General features: G+C 45.2%; 2 protein-coding genes across 2 annotated transcripts in view; one reads left to right on the top strand and one right to left on the bottom strand.

The window, feature by feature from the left end:
* LOC310669227 (uncharacterized protein) overlaps nt 1–18,131 on the top strand; it is a 142,906-nt gene extending 124,775 nt beyond the window's left edge. The window contains exons 54-67 of the mRNA XM_083422836.1: nt 318–371; nt 1,689–1,742; nt 2,165–2,218; nt 4,915–4,968; nt 5,258–5,311; nt 5,949–6,002; nt 6,610–6,663; nt 8,584–8,637; nt 9,588–9,650; nt 11,185–11,350; nt 13,072–13,178; nt 14,482–14,562; nt 15,420–15,608; nt 16,481–18,131. Of these exons, the coding sequence (XP_083278962.1) occupies nt 318–371; nt 1,689–1,742; nt 2,165–2,218; nt 4,915–4,968; nt 5,258–5,311; nt 5,949–6,002; nt 6,610–6,663; nt 8,584–8,637; nt 9,588–9,650; nt 11,185–11,350; nt 13,072–13,178; nt 14,482–14,562; nt 15,420–15,608; nt 16,481–16,630 (1,188 nt within the window). The 3' untranslated portion in view covers nt 16,631–18,131. The remainder of the gene's footprint in view (nt 1–317; nt 372–1,688; nt 1,743–2,164; nt 2,219–4,914; nt 4,969–5,257; nt 5,312–5,948; nt 6,003–6,609; nt 6,664–8,583; nt 8,638–9,587; nt 9,651–11,184; nt 11,351–13,071; nt 13,179–14,481; nt 14,563–15,419; nt 15,609–16,480) is intronic.
* SLC31A2 (solute carrier family 31 member 2) overlaps nt 1–18,151 on the bottom strand; it is a 526,804-nt gene that overhangs the window by 379,894 nt on the left and 128,759 nt on the right. The window lies entirely within an intron of this gene.

The following is an 18,151-nucleotide window of genomic DNA, read 5'->3' as shown; positions in this document are numbered from 1 at the left end:
GCAAGTTGCAGCAATTTTAAAATGCAACATTAAAGGCAGTTTTTAAAACTTGCGATTGAAAAAAATTTCAATCACAAAAAATGGGGCGGGTCTTGAAAATACCTACACTGGGTATCAAAGGCGAGGGGAGAATGGAATCAAATGATGTATCAACTACTCTTTTTTATGAGCTGCAGAACAGGTTTTTCCTTCCCAAAGCTTGGCACGGTGAAAGGGTGTGCACATGTTGAATTAAACCTGGTTTTAAAATTGTGTCTGGAGTAGTCTGCCTTCACTTTTTGCCTCCATCTCTCTTTTCTCTCCATCTCTTCCCTTAGGGGCAGCGTGGATATGATGGGCATCCCGGGTTCCCTGGCAATCCAGGCAGAAAGGTAAGAACTCACACTGTAGCTCCTGCTTTTGCAGAAGAGGTTGCTAGGCCTATATAAACTCGGCAGCAGAAGCTGCCTTTATATGGAGTTAGGCCATTAGTCTATCTGCCACATTACTGTTTACACCGACTGGCAGCCACTCTCCAGGAGATCAGGCAGGGAGTTTTACCCAACCCTACCTGGAGATGCGGGACGCGGCTGACGCTGTGGGTTAAATCACAGAGCCTAGGACTTGCCGATCAGAAGGTCAGCAGTTTGAATCCCTGCAACGGGGTGAGCTCCCGTTGCTCGGTCCCTGCTCCTGCCAACCTAGCAGTTCAAAAGCACATCAAAGTGCAAGTAGATAAATAGGTACCGTTCTGGCGGGAAGGTAAACGGCATTTCCGTGTGCTGCTCTGGTTCACCAGAAGCGGCTTAGTCATGCTGGCCACATGACCTGTACGCCGGCTCCCTCGGTGGCCAAGAAAGCGAGATGAGCGTCGCAACCCCAGAGTCGGTCATGACTGGATCTAATGGTCAGGGGTCCCTTTACCTTTTACCTGGAGATGCTGGGGTTTGAACCTGGAATATTCTGCATGCAAAGCAATGCTCTACCATGGATATACAGGGTGAGTCCTTTAAAAGAGGCCCCGTGGATACAGAGTACACATGTTCCAAGGGGCCTCTGTTGCAGCCAGTCAGTCACCAGATGTCTTACATTCTCATTTTTTTTATTTTCAATTGTTCTTCTTTAAATAGCAACTCTTTATAAGTTGCCCACTCACTTTCTGCATTAAGTTTTTTCACAGATATTCAATGGGGAGAGCCACCAAGGTGTTTTCTGTTCCGATAAATTTTAATATTTCTCCCACACCACGTAATTCGATTTTCTCACCAAGTGGTTTAGGAAACCTTTATGCACATTTGTCTTTTCATACCATAGATATGCATGCCAACCAAATCTATTATCGTGACCTTCCAAGTTCAGAATATCCACATTTTTTAAGTCAATCCACTCCTGCAGCCAGCAAAGACAGGACACCTCATAATATAACCTCAAATGTGGCAAGGAGAAGCCACCTCTTTCCTTAGTATCTATTAACAAATTATACTTTATCCTTGGTTTCTTCCACTGCCAGATATTCTCTGGTCATACGTTAAAATCACATGGGTTTCCCCAAGGAAATTCAGTCTGTAGTGAATTTGAAATCATGCTTATTTGTGTTTTTGTTGCTGATGTTTTTATTGTTAAAACTGAAACCCTGAAACTCAGGGTTAGACCTTGAGCTTTGGCAACCCACCTCTTTTCTGTTTCCCTGTTTACCCCACCACCATCAGGGCAAGCGTGGTAAAGCTGGACCCAGACCTCCAAGAGGCTCCAAAGGCCCCAAGGTAGGCAAAACGCTTTGTACTCTTAATAATTATTGATTACGGCTGGCTCTTGTCATCTTTATTCTTCTGAGATAGTCATTATTCACTTTTACACCCAGTGTTTACTTCAATGGTTGGATGGGTGATATGTAAGAATATCTGTGGTGGCCGTGACACTAATGTGACCCATCTTAGGTCTAGCTGCAACCCAGTTGTGGGTCCTCTTCCACATCCTCTGGTGCCTTAATGACAGTCTTTCCCAACGTGGTATTTTCTATATGTTTTAAACTGTAATTCTGTTCACATCTGACCATTGACCCCAAATAACAAGAGGGTGTCAAGTTGGGGAAGGATGGTGGAATAGCCAGAGAGGGGGCTGCTGCTGGGCTTAAGCAAATAGTTATAGCCATTTCCCCCTCCTTTCCCTATTTCCTCCCTTCCAGGGCTCTCAAGGTGAACATGGTCTCCGTGGTCCCCGGGGACCCCAAGGCCCTTATGTAAGTATTGATCACAAGGGTGGCTCATTACAATTAAGTTATGCATAAGTTCAGAAGTCTAGAGGTAACAGAGAGGCACTAACAGCCTTCCTGGGACACATTTGTCTTTGTAGCCCAGCTTTTTCTCCAAGGAAGTCAAGGTGGTTCACATGGTTCTCACTCTCATTCAGCCCCTACAACAACTCTGTGAGGCAGGTTAGGCTAAGAGGCAGTGACTGGCCCAAGATAACCCAGTGAGCTTCATGGCCAAGTGGCGATTTGAACCCTGGTCTCCCAGGTCCTAGTCTGACACACTAACCACTACGCCACACCGGCCTCTTACACCAGATACCCACTGGCAAAAGATTAAAAAAACTGCAATATTTGTAGCATGTTGCAACAGTTGGGGTACTCCTGCTCAGGGATTCTACCAGCTGGCCATGCTTTCTTCCAAGATACTCCATTCCTTTTTTTTAATTATGTATTTTTTATATATAAATTTTAATTAGTTTATTAACATTCCATTTTCAACAGTAATTAAACATACTTTTACATCTTATTCAATTTTTTGACTTCCATCAGTCCTGTCTGAAAATTTTCCCACCTAATCTCTTAGTATGCATTTCTTATTTTCCCTATTACATTTCAAACTCATAGCCAATATCTCTATCTTTTCCTACTTTGTAACACTTCATATATTTCTCCTTACAAAACGTCTTATAGTCCTACTAGCGTAATTTGTGGATTACAGTTGCTCTTCAACTAATTCATATACTTCTTCCAATCTTCTGTAAATCTCTGGTCCCGCAGGTTTAGAATCCTTCCCGTCATTTTCTTCAATTCTGCATAGTCCATTAATTTCGTCTGCCATTCTTCTTTCGTCAGAATTTTTTTTTGCTTCCATTTCAGGGCTAACAATACTCTTGCTGCTGTTGTTGCATATAAAAACAGTTTGACATCTTGTCTATTAATGTCTTGGCCTATAATACCAAGTAAAAATGCTTCTGGTTTTTTTTAAGAATGTATATTTCAACATCTTTTTCATCTCATTATATATCATTTCCCAGAAGTTTTTTACTTTCTTACATTCCCACCTCCAAGATACTCCATTCCATTCCTCCTTCTCCTTGGCTTCTTTCATTCATGCATGCACACACACAGCTACAGCTTTCCATGGTCAATGAGCATGCTCAGCCCTCAAGGGGTTGCCCCCTTAGAGCCGAGCCCATTGGGATTGGTAGGGAGATCAGTGACAGGTGATGGCAGGACCGAGGACAGGTAGGTCCAGAGCCCCATGACAGCCCTCTCAGCTGAGTTGTATAAAGCACAACAATGAGATTAATGAACAAGTTGGTGTTCAGTGACACTCCCTGCTCCTATTGTAAGCAGAAACACAGGCAGGTGGAGCCTGACTGAGGGCAGACTGTGGTTGGTAGGGCAATGTCCCATTAACCCTAATAAACCAGTTGCTGCCCTTAGAGTTTTTCCCCCATATATATAGAGAGAGACAGTTTCTACAAACTTCGGGTTTCCCCCTGGATACAGGCGACCCCTGATTTGTGTGGGGGTTGCGTTCTGGGTCATTGCATACAACAGTGGAGCATGCATGTCTGCTCTGCCCCATTATGCCCCCACCCCCATTCCACCATGTTCCATCCCCTTTCCCGACACGTCCGGGTTGCCATGACCACATGCATCAACCGGTCATTTGCCTGTGTGTGGATACTTCCCTCTTGTTTCTCGCTAGCCTCCTTTGGGCTGCAAAGCGGTCATAGCACATGAGTTCCCTAGTAGTATAGATGTTCAGCGGCACAACAAGTGCAAGGATAGACTGGTGTAATTTTTCCTTAATAAAGATGTGTCATCCAGGATGCTCTGCTTAGAAGACAGCTTGGCTTGAAACCTTGCTCTTAGTTTGGAAGTTTTTTTCCTCTGAAAACAAAAATAATAATTGCAGGTTCTTATAACTTTTCCTCCCTGCTCTGCCAAAGTTATTTTTGCACCAACAATGCAATCCTAGGTATGCAGTCAGAGGTAAGCTATGTTGCATTCAGTGTATCTGGGTTGCAGCCTAAGAAACAGATTCCAAGGCAGGACTATGTTTGCTGGGCTCCTCCTCCATGTTTTTCATTGAGTTTGTTGAGTTTGTGGTGCAGTGTGACTGTGAAGGGAAGTTAATATTAGAGCTCTATCCATTTCTGATGCATTCATGCTGTAGCTTCCCAATCTTCAACAAGGGCATCGGGTTTTGAACTTACCAACGCATGGCCCAATTACGTTTTGTTTTTATTTATTAAATTTTGATACTACCCTTCATCTGAGGATCACAGGGCAGTTCACAATAGAAAAACACAAAAATGCATAGCAGCTTAATAATAAATAATGAAGCATATTAATAGAGTTTAAAAAGCCATATATCATTTAATTCACCAAAGGCCTGGGAGAGAAGGCCTTTCTGGGGATAGCTTTCCACAAACAGGGAGCCACTGCAGAAAAGGCCCTGTTCTCATGTTTCCACTTTCTGGACATCTTGTGGAGACATGAGTGCCAGCTGGGCCACTTCATGGGGCCCCAGGAAGTTAGCACATATGTGTGAGGTGTTTTACAGTTGTATGGTTGGCTTGGGGGGAAATTCATCTGCCAGGTGTGGACACCCTGGAAGTAACTAACCATGAAGCACTATAAATAATTGTGTTATTTGTCTTTTCCATTCACAGGGTGTTCCTGGGCTCAGGGGGAGCAAGGGAGTCAAGGGGCCCAAAGGAGAAAAAGTAGGTGCTGATTGCTACTGTCTCAGCTTGATACTACCAGCTTGCTAATGTACCAGCTAAACTTGCATTCACAATTGACAGCATAAGACAAGAGTAGCCAAGATTGTTCCTTCTATAGTGAACTGCAGCTTCTGTAACTATTGACCATTCTGGAAAAGGCATTGCATTGGAAGGCATTGCGTTCGCTACTATTTGAGTGGCTGTTGTAACACAGGTTAATGTAACTGACTGATTTTTACATCGCTGAGAATCATTAATCCTTTCCCATTTCTTGGGCATCCTTCTGTAGGGCATCAAAGGCATGATGGGCTACCTTGGTCCCCCGGGGGATATTGGTTTTAAGGTATGTATGAGAATCTGTAGCAATGACAAACCTAGACAGCGTCTCAAAAAGCAGAGACATCACCTTGCCAACAAAGGTCTGTATAGTTAAAACTATAGTTTTCCCAGTAGTGATGTATGGAAGCGAGAGCTGGACCATAAAGAAGGCTGATTGCCGAGGAATTGATGCTTTTGAGTTATGGTGCTGGAGGAGACTCTTGAGAGTCCCATGGACTGCAAGAAGATCAAACCTATCCATTCTTAAGGAAATCAGCCCTGAGTGCTCACTGGAAGGACAGATCCTGAAGCTGAGGCTCCAATACTTTGGCCACCTCATGAGAAGAGAAGACTCCCTTGGGAAAGATGGAGGGCACAAGGAGAAGGGGACGACAGAGGGCGAGATAGTTGGACAGTGTTCTCGAAGCTACCAGCATGGGTTTGACCAAACTGCGGGAGGCAGTGAAGACAGGAGTGCCTGGCGTGCTCTGGTCCATGGGGTCACGAAGAGTCAGACACGACTAAACGACTAAACAACAACAAAACAACAATGAGAATCTGTTGCTGCTCATACCATGTTTGTGAAGGTTTCAAGATTGGCGAAAAGCAGTTTGAACATAAAAAGGGCCTAGTCCTCAGTGATTACTTTTTCTCTCTTTCAGGGTAAGCGAGGTCCCATGGGCGTTCCTGGGAGGCCAGGACCAAAAGGGGAGCAGGTAAAACACGATGATAAAAACAGTAAAACTGTTATAAGAACAGAAACTCAGAGAACTGAAACAAATAATTGGGGGGGGGGACAGAACCCCATCTTCTGTGTCAGGGAAAGCCTGCGCAAAAAGGTGTACTGGTGCCAATTCCAGGGGTGCCTGTGCACCCACAAAATTTTCAATGTGGGTGCCCAGCCACTGATGCCTGCTGCCTCAAGTCCAACTTTCCTATGGCGCTGTGGCAACTGGGCCTCTGTTGGGGCCCACTGTGGCCGCAGATGTGCTTCTGGGGTGCATCTACGGCCACAGTGGGCCCAACAGAGGCTCTGCAGCAGAGGCAGAGGTTCCAGCCCTGCCGCAGCACTGGGAGGTGGCAGCGGAGGACAGAGACCAAGCTGTGCATGTCACGTCACATCATGATGTCATGCCACGCATGCTTCTGGGCACCCACAGAATACGGCCCAAGTCGGTTCAAGATGTGTATAGTACTTGTTATCTTTCTTTGTCCACTGCTCTGGTATTAAGAGGTCTTTAAATATATAAGTTTATTATAGATAAATAGATGCTTTCACACAGGCCCAAGTTGCCTTGGTAACACTCTCTCCTTCATTTTCAGGGTGTTGTTGGCCCACGTGGTACCTGGGGATCTGCTGGACACCCTGGCATTCCAGTAAGCTCCCCTCCTCCTTTTTCGAACTGCATAGCAATAAATTTGCTGGGCTTTGCTTCTTTGTTTCAGGGACTTAATGGGACATGTATTACTTACACATTAGGAAAATTAAATAAATTCAGAATTCTGCACATAGGCAATATTTTTCTACCCCTGTTGGGAACTATTATATTCTGCCATCTGTATAAAGCATGCAGAAGTTACAAATCTGCATCATTCGCTGGTTTTGCTAGTTATAGGGGAGGGTCCACAAGGCCTTCCCCCACACACTTCAGTGAACCACTATAGCTCAGTGGCACAACATGTGCTTTGCATGTCAGAGGTCTCAAACTCAATCCCTGGCATCCAGAACTTGAAAAACTCATTTTAAAAAAGGAACTAGCTTTAATTCAACACATCCAAAAAGGAGAGACTTAGTTTGCATTCATCACGTTCATCCTTTTACCAAAACCAAAACGCAATAGCTAGTTCAGTTTATCTCCTAGGATTATTTTCCAACAACTGTTATTTTAGGGGTGGGGGACCTCTTTTGGACAAAAGTATTGTTCCCCACTAGTATTGTCTTTGTTTTTCCTCTTCCCAGGGCACATCTGGACAAAAAGTAAGTAATCCTAACCCCCACGTCCCTCCTGCACACTGCCCCACTGCCGTTGCTGTACCCAATTCTCTTTATATGCACACTTGCAGTCCTCAATGCCACCACCTCCCATGATTTCACAGTTAAGCACATCAGCTGGTGCACTCCAACAATTTATGCAAAGCTCTTGCCCATTTCTGGATTTGAGAGGGCCCCGAAGCAGTGAGAGCCCCCACCACCACCTCCACCTACATCAACAGACCCCAGTTGCCATTTTATGTTCCCCCACAGTGGTACCTGAGGTAGTCTTGCACTGGAATATTGTGTAGCAACCCCCACCCCACCCCAGCATATCATGGGCTCCAGGATGTCATGAGAAATTTATCTATTTGTTTATTTATTCCTCCCATTTATATCCCACATCTATTACAAGGAGCAGAAGGTTGCATACATGGTTTAACCTCCCCTCCCACTAGCTGAAAGGCAGTGACTGGCACAAGGTCACCCAGTGAGGTTCATGACCCAAGTGAAGATTTGAACCTTGGTCTCCCAGGACATAGTGAACAGTAGCAACACCAAATGACCAAAGGCTCCTAACCCCAACTGCCTGATGCAGGTAGGGGTAGGGGGTGAGGGTTGCCAGACTGGGTTTAAGATGCTTGAGCCCTGGCAGCTACCCAAGAACGACTGGCATTGATGTGAATCCTGCCTGCCTATCCCTTTAGACATCTCAAGCCAGGGGCTCTTGACAGCAAATCTCTGGTTTCTTACTCCCTGCACCGCAGTGGTAGCTTCAAAGGCAGGGAGCTGCTGCAGGGGTCCTAGCTGCGCTGCTTGCTTTTCAACCTGCACAGCAAGCTTTTGGCACCAGCCCTCTTGGGGACTTGAGGGGCAGGTCCACCTCCTCCTCTGACAATCCCAGGAGGCTCTTCCCCACAAGGGGATCCTCTGCATTTGATTCAGGGGGCCCTTGCCTGCTCCCCCAAGTCCTCAAACAGTAGAGTATCTGGTTCTTCCCCAGAGCACTCAATGTCTGGTCAGGGCTAGACATGGCAGGATAGGGCTAGCAGCAGGGCTCACTTTCGATCTGGTGCTTGCTGAAGCAACATCCAAGCTCTGCTCTCCTATAGCGCAGGCTGAGCCTTCCCTGGTCTTCTGCCCTTGCCTTCCCTGAGATCAACACCCACCTCAAAACACGCCCCCACCCTATTTCCAAAATCAATGGAGGGCACTGCAAAAGGTAAGGGGGGCAGCCTCCCACCCTGCCTGCCCCACCTTGTGAGTCAAGTACCATCCAAATCTCAGTGGTTATTTCGTTGTCTCTTCTCTCTTGTTTTCACCAGGGCCTCAAAGGCTTGGAAGGTGACCCAGGACTAAAAGGCCTACCAGGCCTGCCTGTAAGTTAAGGCTGCCCTTTCTGTATTTTTCTTTCAGACCAGGTACTTGCAAGATTTCCTCCATGCGTACTAAAAACAGCAAGCATTCTTTTTTTAGAAAAGAAAAGAAATGGTCATTGTTATTTTTACTAGCTGGCCAGTTGAAGGCATTTCCCAGGTTGTGGCTACTGTTACATGCTGACAGCTTCTAGGAGCCACAGGTGAGAGCTGAGTGCGGGGGGGGGGGGGACTAAAGGTAGGCAAACTACCCCGGAAGGACCATGACATGTCTCCTACCAGAGGTACTACCCCTCCCTTAACACCCCATACGCTTCACATTTCCCCCTAATATATGTGTTTTTCTACATACTGTTCGGTTGAAGAACTGAACTGCAAAATTCAGAGAAGTGCAAATCTCTCAGGATAGTTTGTGTTTCAGTTTATGCCAGTGGTGTCCAAACTTTTTTCAAAGAGAGCCAGATTTGATGAAGTGAGGGGCCGTGGGGGCTGACCAAAGGGCCGTCCAAAGTTGTTGACTTTTTTTTTAGGATTGAAATTCTTGAGCTTTTTTTATTATTTTAACCCAAAGTTGTTGAGGGTTTTTTAGGACTGAAGTTGCTGAGGTGTTTTTTTTAGAATTTTACCCCAGGAAATAAACTGCCACAGGGACCGGATTAAACCAACCAGCGGGCCAAATTAGGCCCCTGAAACAGACTTTGGACATGCCTGGATTATGCATTGGTGTGAATTGGGTATTTGTGTACTGTGCTAGTTAGATAGTTCCTCATTCAGATGCAAGCAGGCATTTCTCGGGATGTGTTAAGTTTCAGGGCATGCATATTGAATGCAGAAGCATGTGTAATGCATGTCATTTCGGAACCTCTTTTTCCCAAACTCCAGGAGTACCAAAGCAGCTGCCTGAGGACCAGGTTTTCCAAAACAGGATTGATGATACTCTTTCTTACTTATAGGGCATACCTGGTGCTCCTGGACCCCCTGGTGCTTCACTGAACATCTCCAGGGAAGACTTGAAGGTAGTTATGCCCTGTCAGTTTCTTCCACTTTCTCATTTTCCCAATCTTAAGTTTTGTTTGCCATACAGTGGTGCCTCGCAAGACGAAAAGAATCCGTTCCGCAAGTCTCTTCGTCTAGCGGTTTTTTCGTCTTGCGAAGCAACCCCATTAGCGGATTAGCGGTATTAGCGGTTTAGCGGCTACTAGCGGCTATTAAAGGCTTAAGGGATTAGCGGATTAGCTGCTAAAAGGCTATTAGCAGCTTAGTGCCTTAGAAAAAGGGGGTGGGGAGCGAAAAAAAATCGCAGGAACTCGCAAGACATTTTCGTCTTGCGAAGCAAGCCCATAGGAAATTCATTTTGCGAAGCACCTCCAAAACAGAAAACCCTTTCATCTAGCAGGTTTTCCGTCTTGCGAGGCATTCGTCTTGCGGGGCACCACTGTATTTTTGCACCACTTTCTGACATTATTTTTTAGAAGCTCTCAGGAAAGTTCATTAGCATTTTAATGTGAATACACACATTTTTGCAAAACACTTTATTGCATTTTTTATATTTTTACAAATATATGCATGTTTATGCATAGTTTCACCTAATATATGTGTGCATTTTTTAGTTAGAGGAGTTGTTCTGAACCGCAAGCCCAAAGGAGGCCCAAAGGAGGGCTCATGGGAGTGATTTGGTGCAGGAAACCAAAGAAGCATATCGAAAACACAAGAGTGATCAGTTCTAGTGCTTTGTTCAAGAAAGGTCTAGACTTACTGCAAATCAGCCTGCCAGGTCTCTCAGCATTTACAAAATAAGGACAGACACCGCAGCAAGAAGATGGCTGGTCTGCACCCAAGCAAACATGCACACATTCTTTATAGACAAAGCAGCAGACGTCACTTTGGCCAGGCCTTCCCATCACTTCACCTGAACAGATGAGGGCATAGATGACAAATACAGATAGTTCCCCTTTCTGGGCTCAGAGCCCAGCATCCCAAGCCCACAAATAAGAATAGCATCAAAGCAATCCAATTAGCTTATATCGAAGCAAGTGAATATAAACATATATGAGCTTGTTGTTAAAACAACTAGCAATTAATTGTGGGGTTATCGTGACTACCAAGATGGTGTTTGCAGAGCTTCTGGAACAGTTTATCTTTGGTTCAGCACAGGACTGCACACCAAAATTCAAAGAACTGCAATTTTCACAAGGACAGGGTTATATGCCATGTGAGTCCTATTCAGAGCAGATCCATTGAAATTTATGGGCACGACATACATTAATTTCCGTGGGTCTGCTTTGAGTAGAACTGTTGGATATAACTCACGGCTTCAATTTTTTGGGGGAGGATTCAACTTGCACTCTGATGGAGAGCATGCACCTCCTCTATGCATGATCTGCAGTGGCACAAAGCTTATTGTAGGGAACCCATGCACCCCCATTCTTTATTATCTTCTACATGGTTTGATTGATATTGACATGGGACACCATACCTGACAGTAAACATCACCTGCAAGTGGCTTGACTTTGCCTTCTGCTTCATTTCCTTTTATTTTTATTTTGCTAGCATCTGATTTATTCATCAAGCAAGTTGAACTATGACTATGTGTGGAGCCTCATGGACAGCTTGGGACGAGAACTGAAGCTTCTGGTAGATCCTCCAAATGGGACCAGAGACTACCCAGCTGCCACTTGCAAAGAGCTTCTGTTGGCACAACCCCATCTCCCAGATGGTAGGAACATAAGAACTGAAAAAGAGCCCCGCTGAATTATAGCCAAAGGCCCATTGGCCATTGTAAGGATATCAGGGGGGTTATTCGAGAGCAATCAGGCAAATATCTCCCTCGTTGGCTGTAAAGCCTCATTACTGGTGCCAAAAAACCTTCACCATGCAGAGCGCCACTATTCCGTGGTGCGCTCATTCACTGGCAGAATCTGTGAGTGGGCGGTCCTTAAACCTTCCCCAGCAGAGTAGTTTATTGATGCCCAGTCTGTGCTTCCCCTCTCTGCGCAGAAGCCTACTGTGCAAGGAGGGCGTGGTTAACGGAGGACCTCTCTCCTCCCCGCTTTGCTCAGGCAAGGTGTCCTGGCACCGCCTCGTCTCCTCCGAGCCCTGAAGCTCCTCTCCACTGGAAGCGTGGTTACTCTCCTCCGCTGAGGAGGTGCTGCTTCCCACGATCTTTGGGGGCTCTCTGTAATCCATCCGGCTTTTCCCCTCTCGCCCCTGAGCCAATGGCAGTTCCCTGACACCCATCTAGTCCAGAATCCTCACAGTGGCCAACCAGATGCCCCAACTGTTGACCTAAACAGGACCCAAGCACAACAGCACTCTTCCCACCTGCAATTCCCAGCCACTAGTATTCAGAGGCATACTGCCTTCAACCACGGAGGCAGAGCAAAGCCATCATGGCTAGTAGCCATTGGTAGCTCGATCATGATTCTTTGTAGGCCTGTTTTAAAACCATCCAAGCTGAGGGCTATTGCTGCCCCCTGCAGGAGCAAGTTTTATAGTTTAACTATGCACAGTATGAAGAAGTACTTGCTGTCTGTCTGTTCTAAATCATTCAACAACAGTAAGAATTGCATCTATCGCTCAGCGCACTCGTTTATTTATTTATTACATTTATATACCACCTTTATCTTCCAAGGATCTCAAGGTGGCATACATGGGTATCCTCCTCCCTATTTTATCCTCCCGACCCTGTGAGGTAGGTTAGGCTAAGAGATTGCCTGCTGACCTGGCCTTCGACGACGGGTCGCAGTGCGTGGTGCATACCACCTGGGAGCTCCGTGGAGATGGGCCAATGGAGTGGCTGCTGCTCATCAACAATGCTGGTGAGCAGGCAGCACCAAGACATGCTCCTGAGCGCATGCAGAGTGCGTTCCTCCTCCAGATCTGGAGGCAGCTGCGGGAGCGGCTTGCAGGGTATTTATATTTTTCAAAATATAGTCCGGTGCCCTACAAGGACTGAGGGGCAGTGGACCAGCCCCCTGTTGAAAAAAATTTCTGACCCCTCAGCTAGAGGAGCTAAGAAGTCCTGATTTGGAAGTCCTTTAAAGCTTGGGTTTTTTCTTTTTACAATTGCTTCGCTTCGCTGTTTGGTTGTTTGCTCTTTAGAAAACAAATCAAATAAAGATAAAAATAAATAAATATTACCATTATCTTGCAATGCAACTTTCCTAATAGCCTTGGGTTACCAGAAATTCCATGCAGGCAAGTGTGCAGGCTCCTCTGCCAATCAGCTTGGTTCTCAATGCTGACTCGGCTCTGTATCCTCCTCCACAGGCCTGTTTGGTAGGAGGCCCATTTGTTCTATCAGCCTGCTAAGATCCTTGCTACCTGCCTCTCTATGCTGGCTGGGGAGAAGGGGGCTTCCTCTGCAGCCAACAGGAAAGCATGATGCTGCTTAGTCTCTTAGCAGGCTAGTTATAAAGGAAATTTGTTTCATTTCAGGGCATTACTACATAGACCCCAACCAAGGCAGCCCGCAAGACTCTTTGGTGGCATTTTGCAACTTCACGGCTGGGGGAGAGACTTGTATTTCTCCTGTGCAAAACCAAGTAAGAATTCTAAGGTTTCTGAGCAGGGCGAAAGCTCAGTCATGCACCCAGCACCATTGCTGTTGCTGTTACTATTATTATTATTAAATGTATGATTCAATGTATGATTCTCCTTTTACATGCATGCAATAAAAACAGCTAACATATTATCCTTTTGCTTCTTATTATTTCAATTATTAACCCACCCTTCACTGCAACATCCCAGGGCAGCTTAAAGCCGTTAAAGAATACAATATTACAAGCAGTTGAAAACAGGTTAAAATCACTGATTACATCATTGTTATTACTAATAAACATAATGATCACCTTTTACATGCATCTCAAGGTGGTTTACAAACATACCATAAAACAGCTTAAAATTGTTGTTATTGTTGTTGTAGTTATCAACATCGTTATCATCATCATCTCAGTTGGTAAGAGGATAGTGATGATAATGGCAGGGTTGCAGGTTGGACTAGATGATCCTCAGGGTCCCTTTCAACTCTACAGTGCTATGATCATATGTGCCATTGCCACAGTGCTGCTGTGTAATTAATTGCAAAGTGCTTCTTAGCTGGCTGTGTTGTGTGTGTGTTTAAATAATAATATCAAAATACTCTTCCCTGCAGATTAGTTGATCCTCAGGATCCCTTCCAACTCTACATTTCTCTGATTCTCTGATTACAATTTCTTACCAACCCTTCACCATAAAGACCTAGGGCAGGTTGCAGCAATTTAAAAATACAATATCAAAAGCAGTTTAAAACAAACTACCATCACAAGAATAGGGTGCATCCATACTTTGGCCACCTCATGAGGAGAGAAGACTCCCTGGAAAAGAGCCTGATAATGGGAAAGATGAAGGACGCAAGGAGAAGGGGACGACAGAGGACGAGATGGTTGGACAGTGTTCTCAAAGCTACTAACATGAGTTTGACCAAACTGCGAGAGGCAGTGGAAGACAGGAGTGCCTGGTGTGCTCTGGTCCATGGCGGACATGACTAAACGACTAAACAACACACACACATACACACACATAATGTCAAAAGCCAGGATAAAGAGATGCATGTTCAGCTCGTTATGGAAACTGCATAATGAAGGTGCCTGGCATCACAATGAAAAGACCTTCAATTATTTCCGGATAATGCAAACAGTGGAGTGGGACTGCCAGTTGTATCTCAACAGGGATGCTGTTCCCACAAATCAGGGGCAGCCACCCTGAAAGCCTTGCTGTGAGTTACTGCTCTGTGCCCAACAGCGGTTTCTAATCATTGTAAAAATCTGTGATCTTTGATGAACTCTCTGTGTGTTTTTAAACCATCAGGTCCCCATCAAAGCCTGGTTGAGGGCATATGCTTTGGAAAACACCTTCCAGTGGTTCAGTTCCCTGCCTGGTGGTTTCATGGTAAGCTTCTCTGTAAGCAACACTGAAGTTCCTTCACAAAATTTTCCCTCCGGAAAGCTCATCAGCATTTTGGTACAAATGTCTCGTAACAGGCACATTTCTGGCTCCAGTTTTGGCTAATACGCACCCCTATGCAATAAATTTTCCCCTAATTGTAATACATTTTTATGCACACCATTCTCTAATATGTGCATTTTTTCCTACATGATGTTTGCTCGGAGAACTGCATTGCAAAATTCAGAGAAGCAAAAAATTCAAAGGATAGCTGTATTTTGGTTTATGTATTCATTCAAGAACTGTGAATTGGGTAGTTCCAATGCAAACAAAACCAAGCACCTTCTCCATCCCTACTTAGTTGTCATAATGTCGTACCTGACTTGCCTATTATTACATGCAATCCTCTGCATCAGGTGTGGGAAACCTTTGGCCCTGCAGAGAGTGCTGAAGTACAAATCCCATCAGCCTCAGCAGGCATGGGAAATGACCAGCAATTATGGGAACTGTGCTTCAACAAAGAGGGGGGTGGGGCTTGCCTAAGTGACCTGGTGAATTTGAACTTATTGAGCAGAAAGGAGTTTTAGCCTTTCCCCTGATATCCTAGTGTTCCAGGTGCATTTGCACATACAATCCCTCTATCTGCATTTTAAAATGCAGTCCTAAATGGCAGGAGCACCAAAGTAGGTAGAAAGAAATGGTGTGTTTGGTTGGAACCCTTCTCTCCTGACATGCTAGCTTTCTACATGAGGTGTGATGATATCCCCACACCCCTCAACACACACACAAGATAGTGTTCAGCCCTGCAAGCTTGACCAGCTTTGGCCAACTCCTAACCCTCTGCCCTCTCTTGGTTGCTGCAGCTGGAGTACCAGGATACAACCACCGTCCAGCTCCGTTTCCTGAAGCTTCACAGCAGCCTGGCCACCCAGAAGGTGTCGTACTCCTGCAGACCCCATCCAGATGGGGGCAAGCTGCAGCTGGAAAAAGAAATCAAGTTCCTTACCGACTCCCAAGAGCAGAGTTATGTGGCCGTCCTTGAAGGATGCACAGTAAGTGAAAGGAAATGCATGACTGACATAGGAAGCTGCCTCTGAGTCAAACCAATATTGTCTACACTGACTGGCAGCAGCTCTCCAGGGTTTCAATCAAGGAATCTCTCCCAGGCATGCCTTGAGATGCCAAGGGTTGAACCTGGGACCTTCTGCATGCAAGATAGTTGCCCTACCACTGAGCTATACCCCCTTCCTTACAATTTTAATGGAGTGGAACAGGAGTGAAAAGCACCATCATTATGTCCACCCTAAAATATGAGGAATTTCTCCTCATGCATAAGGGGAAAGCCAATAAAGAGGACACTAGGAGGGTCCTTTACTTGGTCAAACAGAAAAGCGGCTGCTTGGGAGAACCTACATAAGTGGAGTCCACAGGCCTATAAATTAGATGGAGGCATCCCCTCACCTTAGCTTTATGCATGCATAAAAATGAGGTCACCTTCTCAGAGGAAAAGCATGTCTGCATTATCTGAGCTGGGTGCCAGATTCAGCAAGAAGAACAGGGTGCCTGCTCTCCATCAGACTCGCTCAAGGCTGGGTTTGGCCTGCATAAACATTCTTAACAAATTCCTAATTTGATTTGATTAAGCTGATTCTTCTAACAATATCCTTAATGCAGTCTGAGTAAGGGGAATTGGCTGATTCCCATTACAGTGGCCATGCCCACCTGTCAATGTTATCTTGCAACAGGTAGGGCAGATACAGATCTGACCTGCCAGCACTATGGGAAATTATTCACACACATTTCTCAGACTATCTTCAAAACAATATAGTCTAGCAAGTTGCATGTGTGAAGGTTTTGTGCTGCAAAATGAAATATTTGGCTCCGATTTGGCTCTTGCCCAATAATTCTGCCTTGCATATTTCAGCTGGACAATGAATCTTCTATCATTGACACCATCTTCCATTTCTCCACGGAGGACCTTACCCTTTTGCCTGTTCGTGACCTAGCTGTGTTTCACAATGGGGACGTCTCTCATCAGTTCGGGTTCACGGTTGGGCCTGTTTGCTTCAGCTAAGGTTGACTTTGAACAAATGAATGCCTCTTTCCTCTTGTGGAAGTAAAACTTCAGAGAAAAGAGAGAAAATCTTGTACAGAACAAGGTGGCCCTTAAAAGCTACTGTTCCTATTTATGAGTTCTTTGTCTAAAGTTGCATTCCTTCTGAAGGATATTGTTTTACAACTCATTTCTATATGTAAAAAGGTGTTAATTTAAGTCCCAGTGGAGATGTTATTGAGTTACCTTGAGCATAGCTGTCAACTTTTCCCTTTTCTTGTGAGGAATCCTATTCGGAATAAGGAAATTTCCCTTTAAAAAAGGGAAAAGTTGACAGCTATGACCTTGAGGGAGGCTGCGTACTCTTTTTTATGGTCTTTATATTTAACAATCACAGAATCCTGGTGCAATTTCTTTCCTCCAGTGTGCAGTGATGGGGAAAAATTGAACCTGTTGATTTTCAACCTGGTCTGTACCTATTAAAGTTGTTGTGCCTTTAGAAACATATTAACCCTTAATTACATTTGTAAAATTCAGCCAGTAAATTAATGCAGCTTAGTGGAACTAAATGCAATCAGCATTAGTCCTATTTTGAAGTGCTGAATTGCACAAATAACCTGTGGTCCCTTTCATGGGGTCAGTCCAAGGTGACTTTGCTGTTGTTTTGTATAATCTGTGGCCCTCTGTTCCCATGAATCTGCAGCGTTCTATTCTGAGAAGCATAACACTTAGCATGTTAAATTAGAGGTAAGGAACTTGATCCAACCCACGGCCCAGATCCATATATCCCCCACAGCCTGAAGGCCAACTCTGATGGGAATGGGGTAGAACTTCACACCTGTCATTCACAGTAATGTCAGCTGACCTGTTTTCCTTTGCCCTCAGTGTTTGAATTCAGTACAGTAGGTTAGTTTCTACATGCACTCGCACACTCCTCTTTATCTCCCATCCAGACAAGCAAGAGGCATTATCAGAGTTCAAGGACACATTTCAGACAGGCAAAAAAGACCCTAGGAGGGTACAAAACAGGGCTGGTGAGGGGCATGGCCTAGGGAGATGCCTGAGGGCCAGATAGAGAGGTCTAGAGGGCCACATTTGTCCCCTGTGCCTAAGGTTCCCTGGCCTAGGGAGAGGCCTGGTGGGCCACATCAGACCTGCCCCTTTCTTGGTTTAAAACAACTTGAAAAGTGCAGGATTCCAGAACTTGGTTTGGCGTTTTATTTTATTTCAAGGACTGCAAAACCTGAGGCATGTTTTCCTCTCTGTGTGAAAAGACACAATTGCAAAAACTGGTCCACCGCTGCCTCATTTTGTCCTTGTAAAGCAAAAGCATTCCAGTGTTTCTCCCCCCTCATTTTGGAGAGGAATGAAAATCTAACATCTGACTATGTGCTACTGTGCATTGTGAACATCAACAGACAAATGCAGGAGATCAATCAATTAAGATGCACATCACAAAGGGGATGTATCCAGGAGCTTAGCTAGCTGCTCCAGCACCCAGAGCAGCAGGGGCGGGGCAAGCTGCCCATGTAGTCTGCCTAG

The sequence above is a fragment of the Podarcis tiliguerta genome (genome assembly GCF_965153285.1).
Source record: "Podarcis tiliguerta genome assembly, chromosome: Z".
NCBI classification, from domain to species: domain Eukaryota; kingdom Metazoa; phylum Chordata; class Lepidosauria; order Squamata; family Lacertidae; genus Podarcis; species Podarcis tiliguerta.
This window is presented reverse-complemented; position numbering and strand designations above follow the sequence as displayed.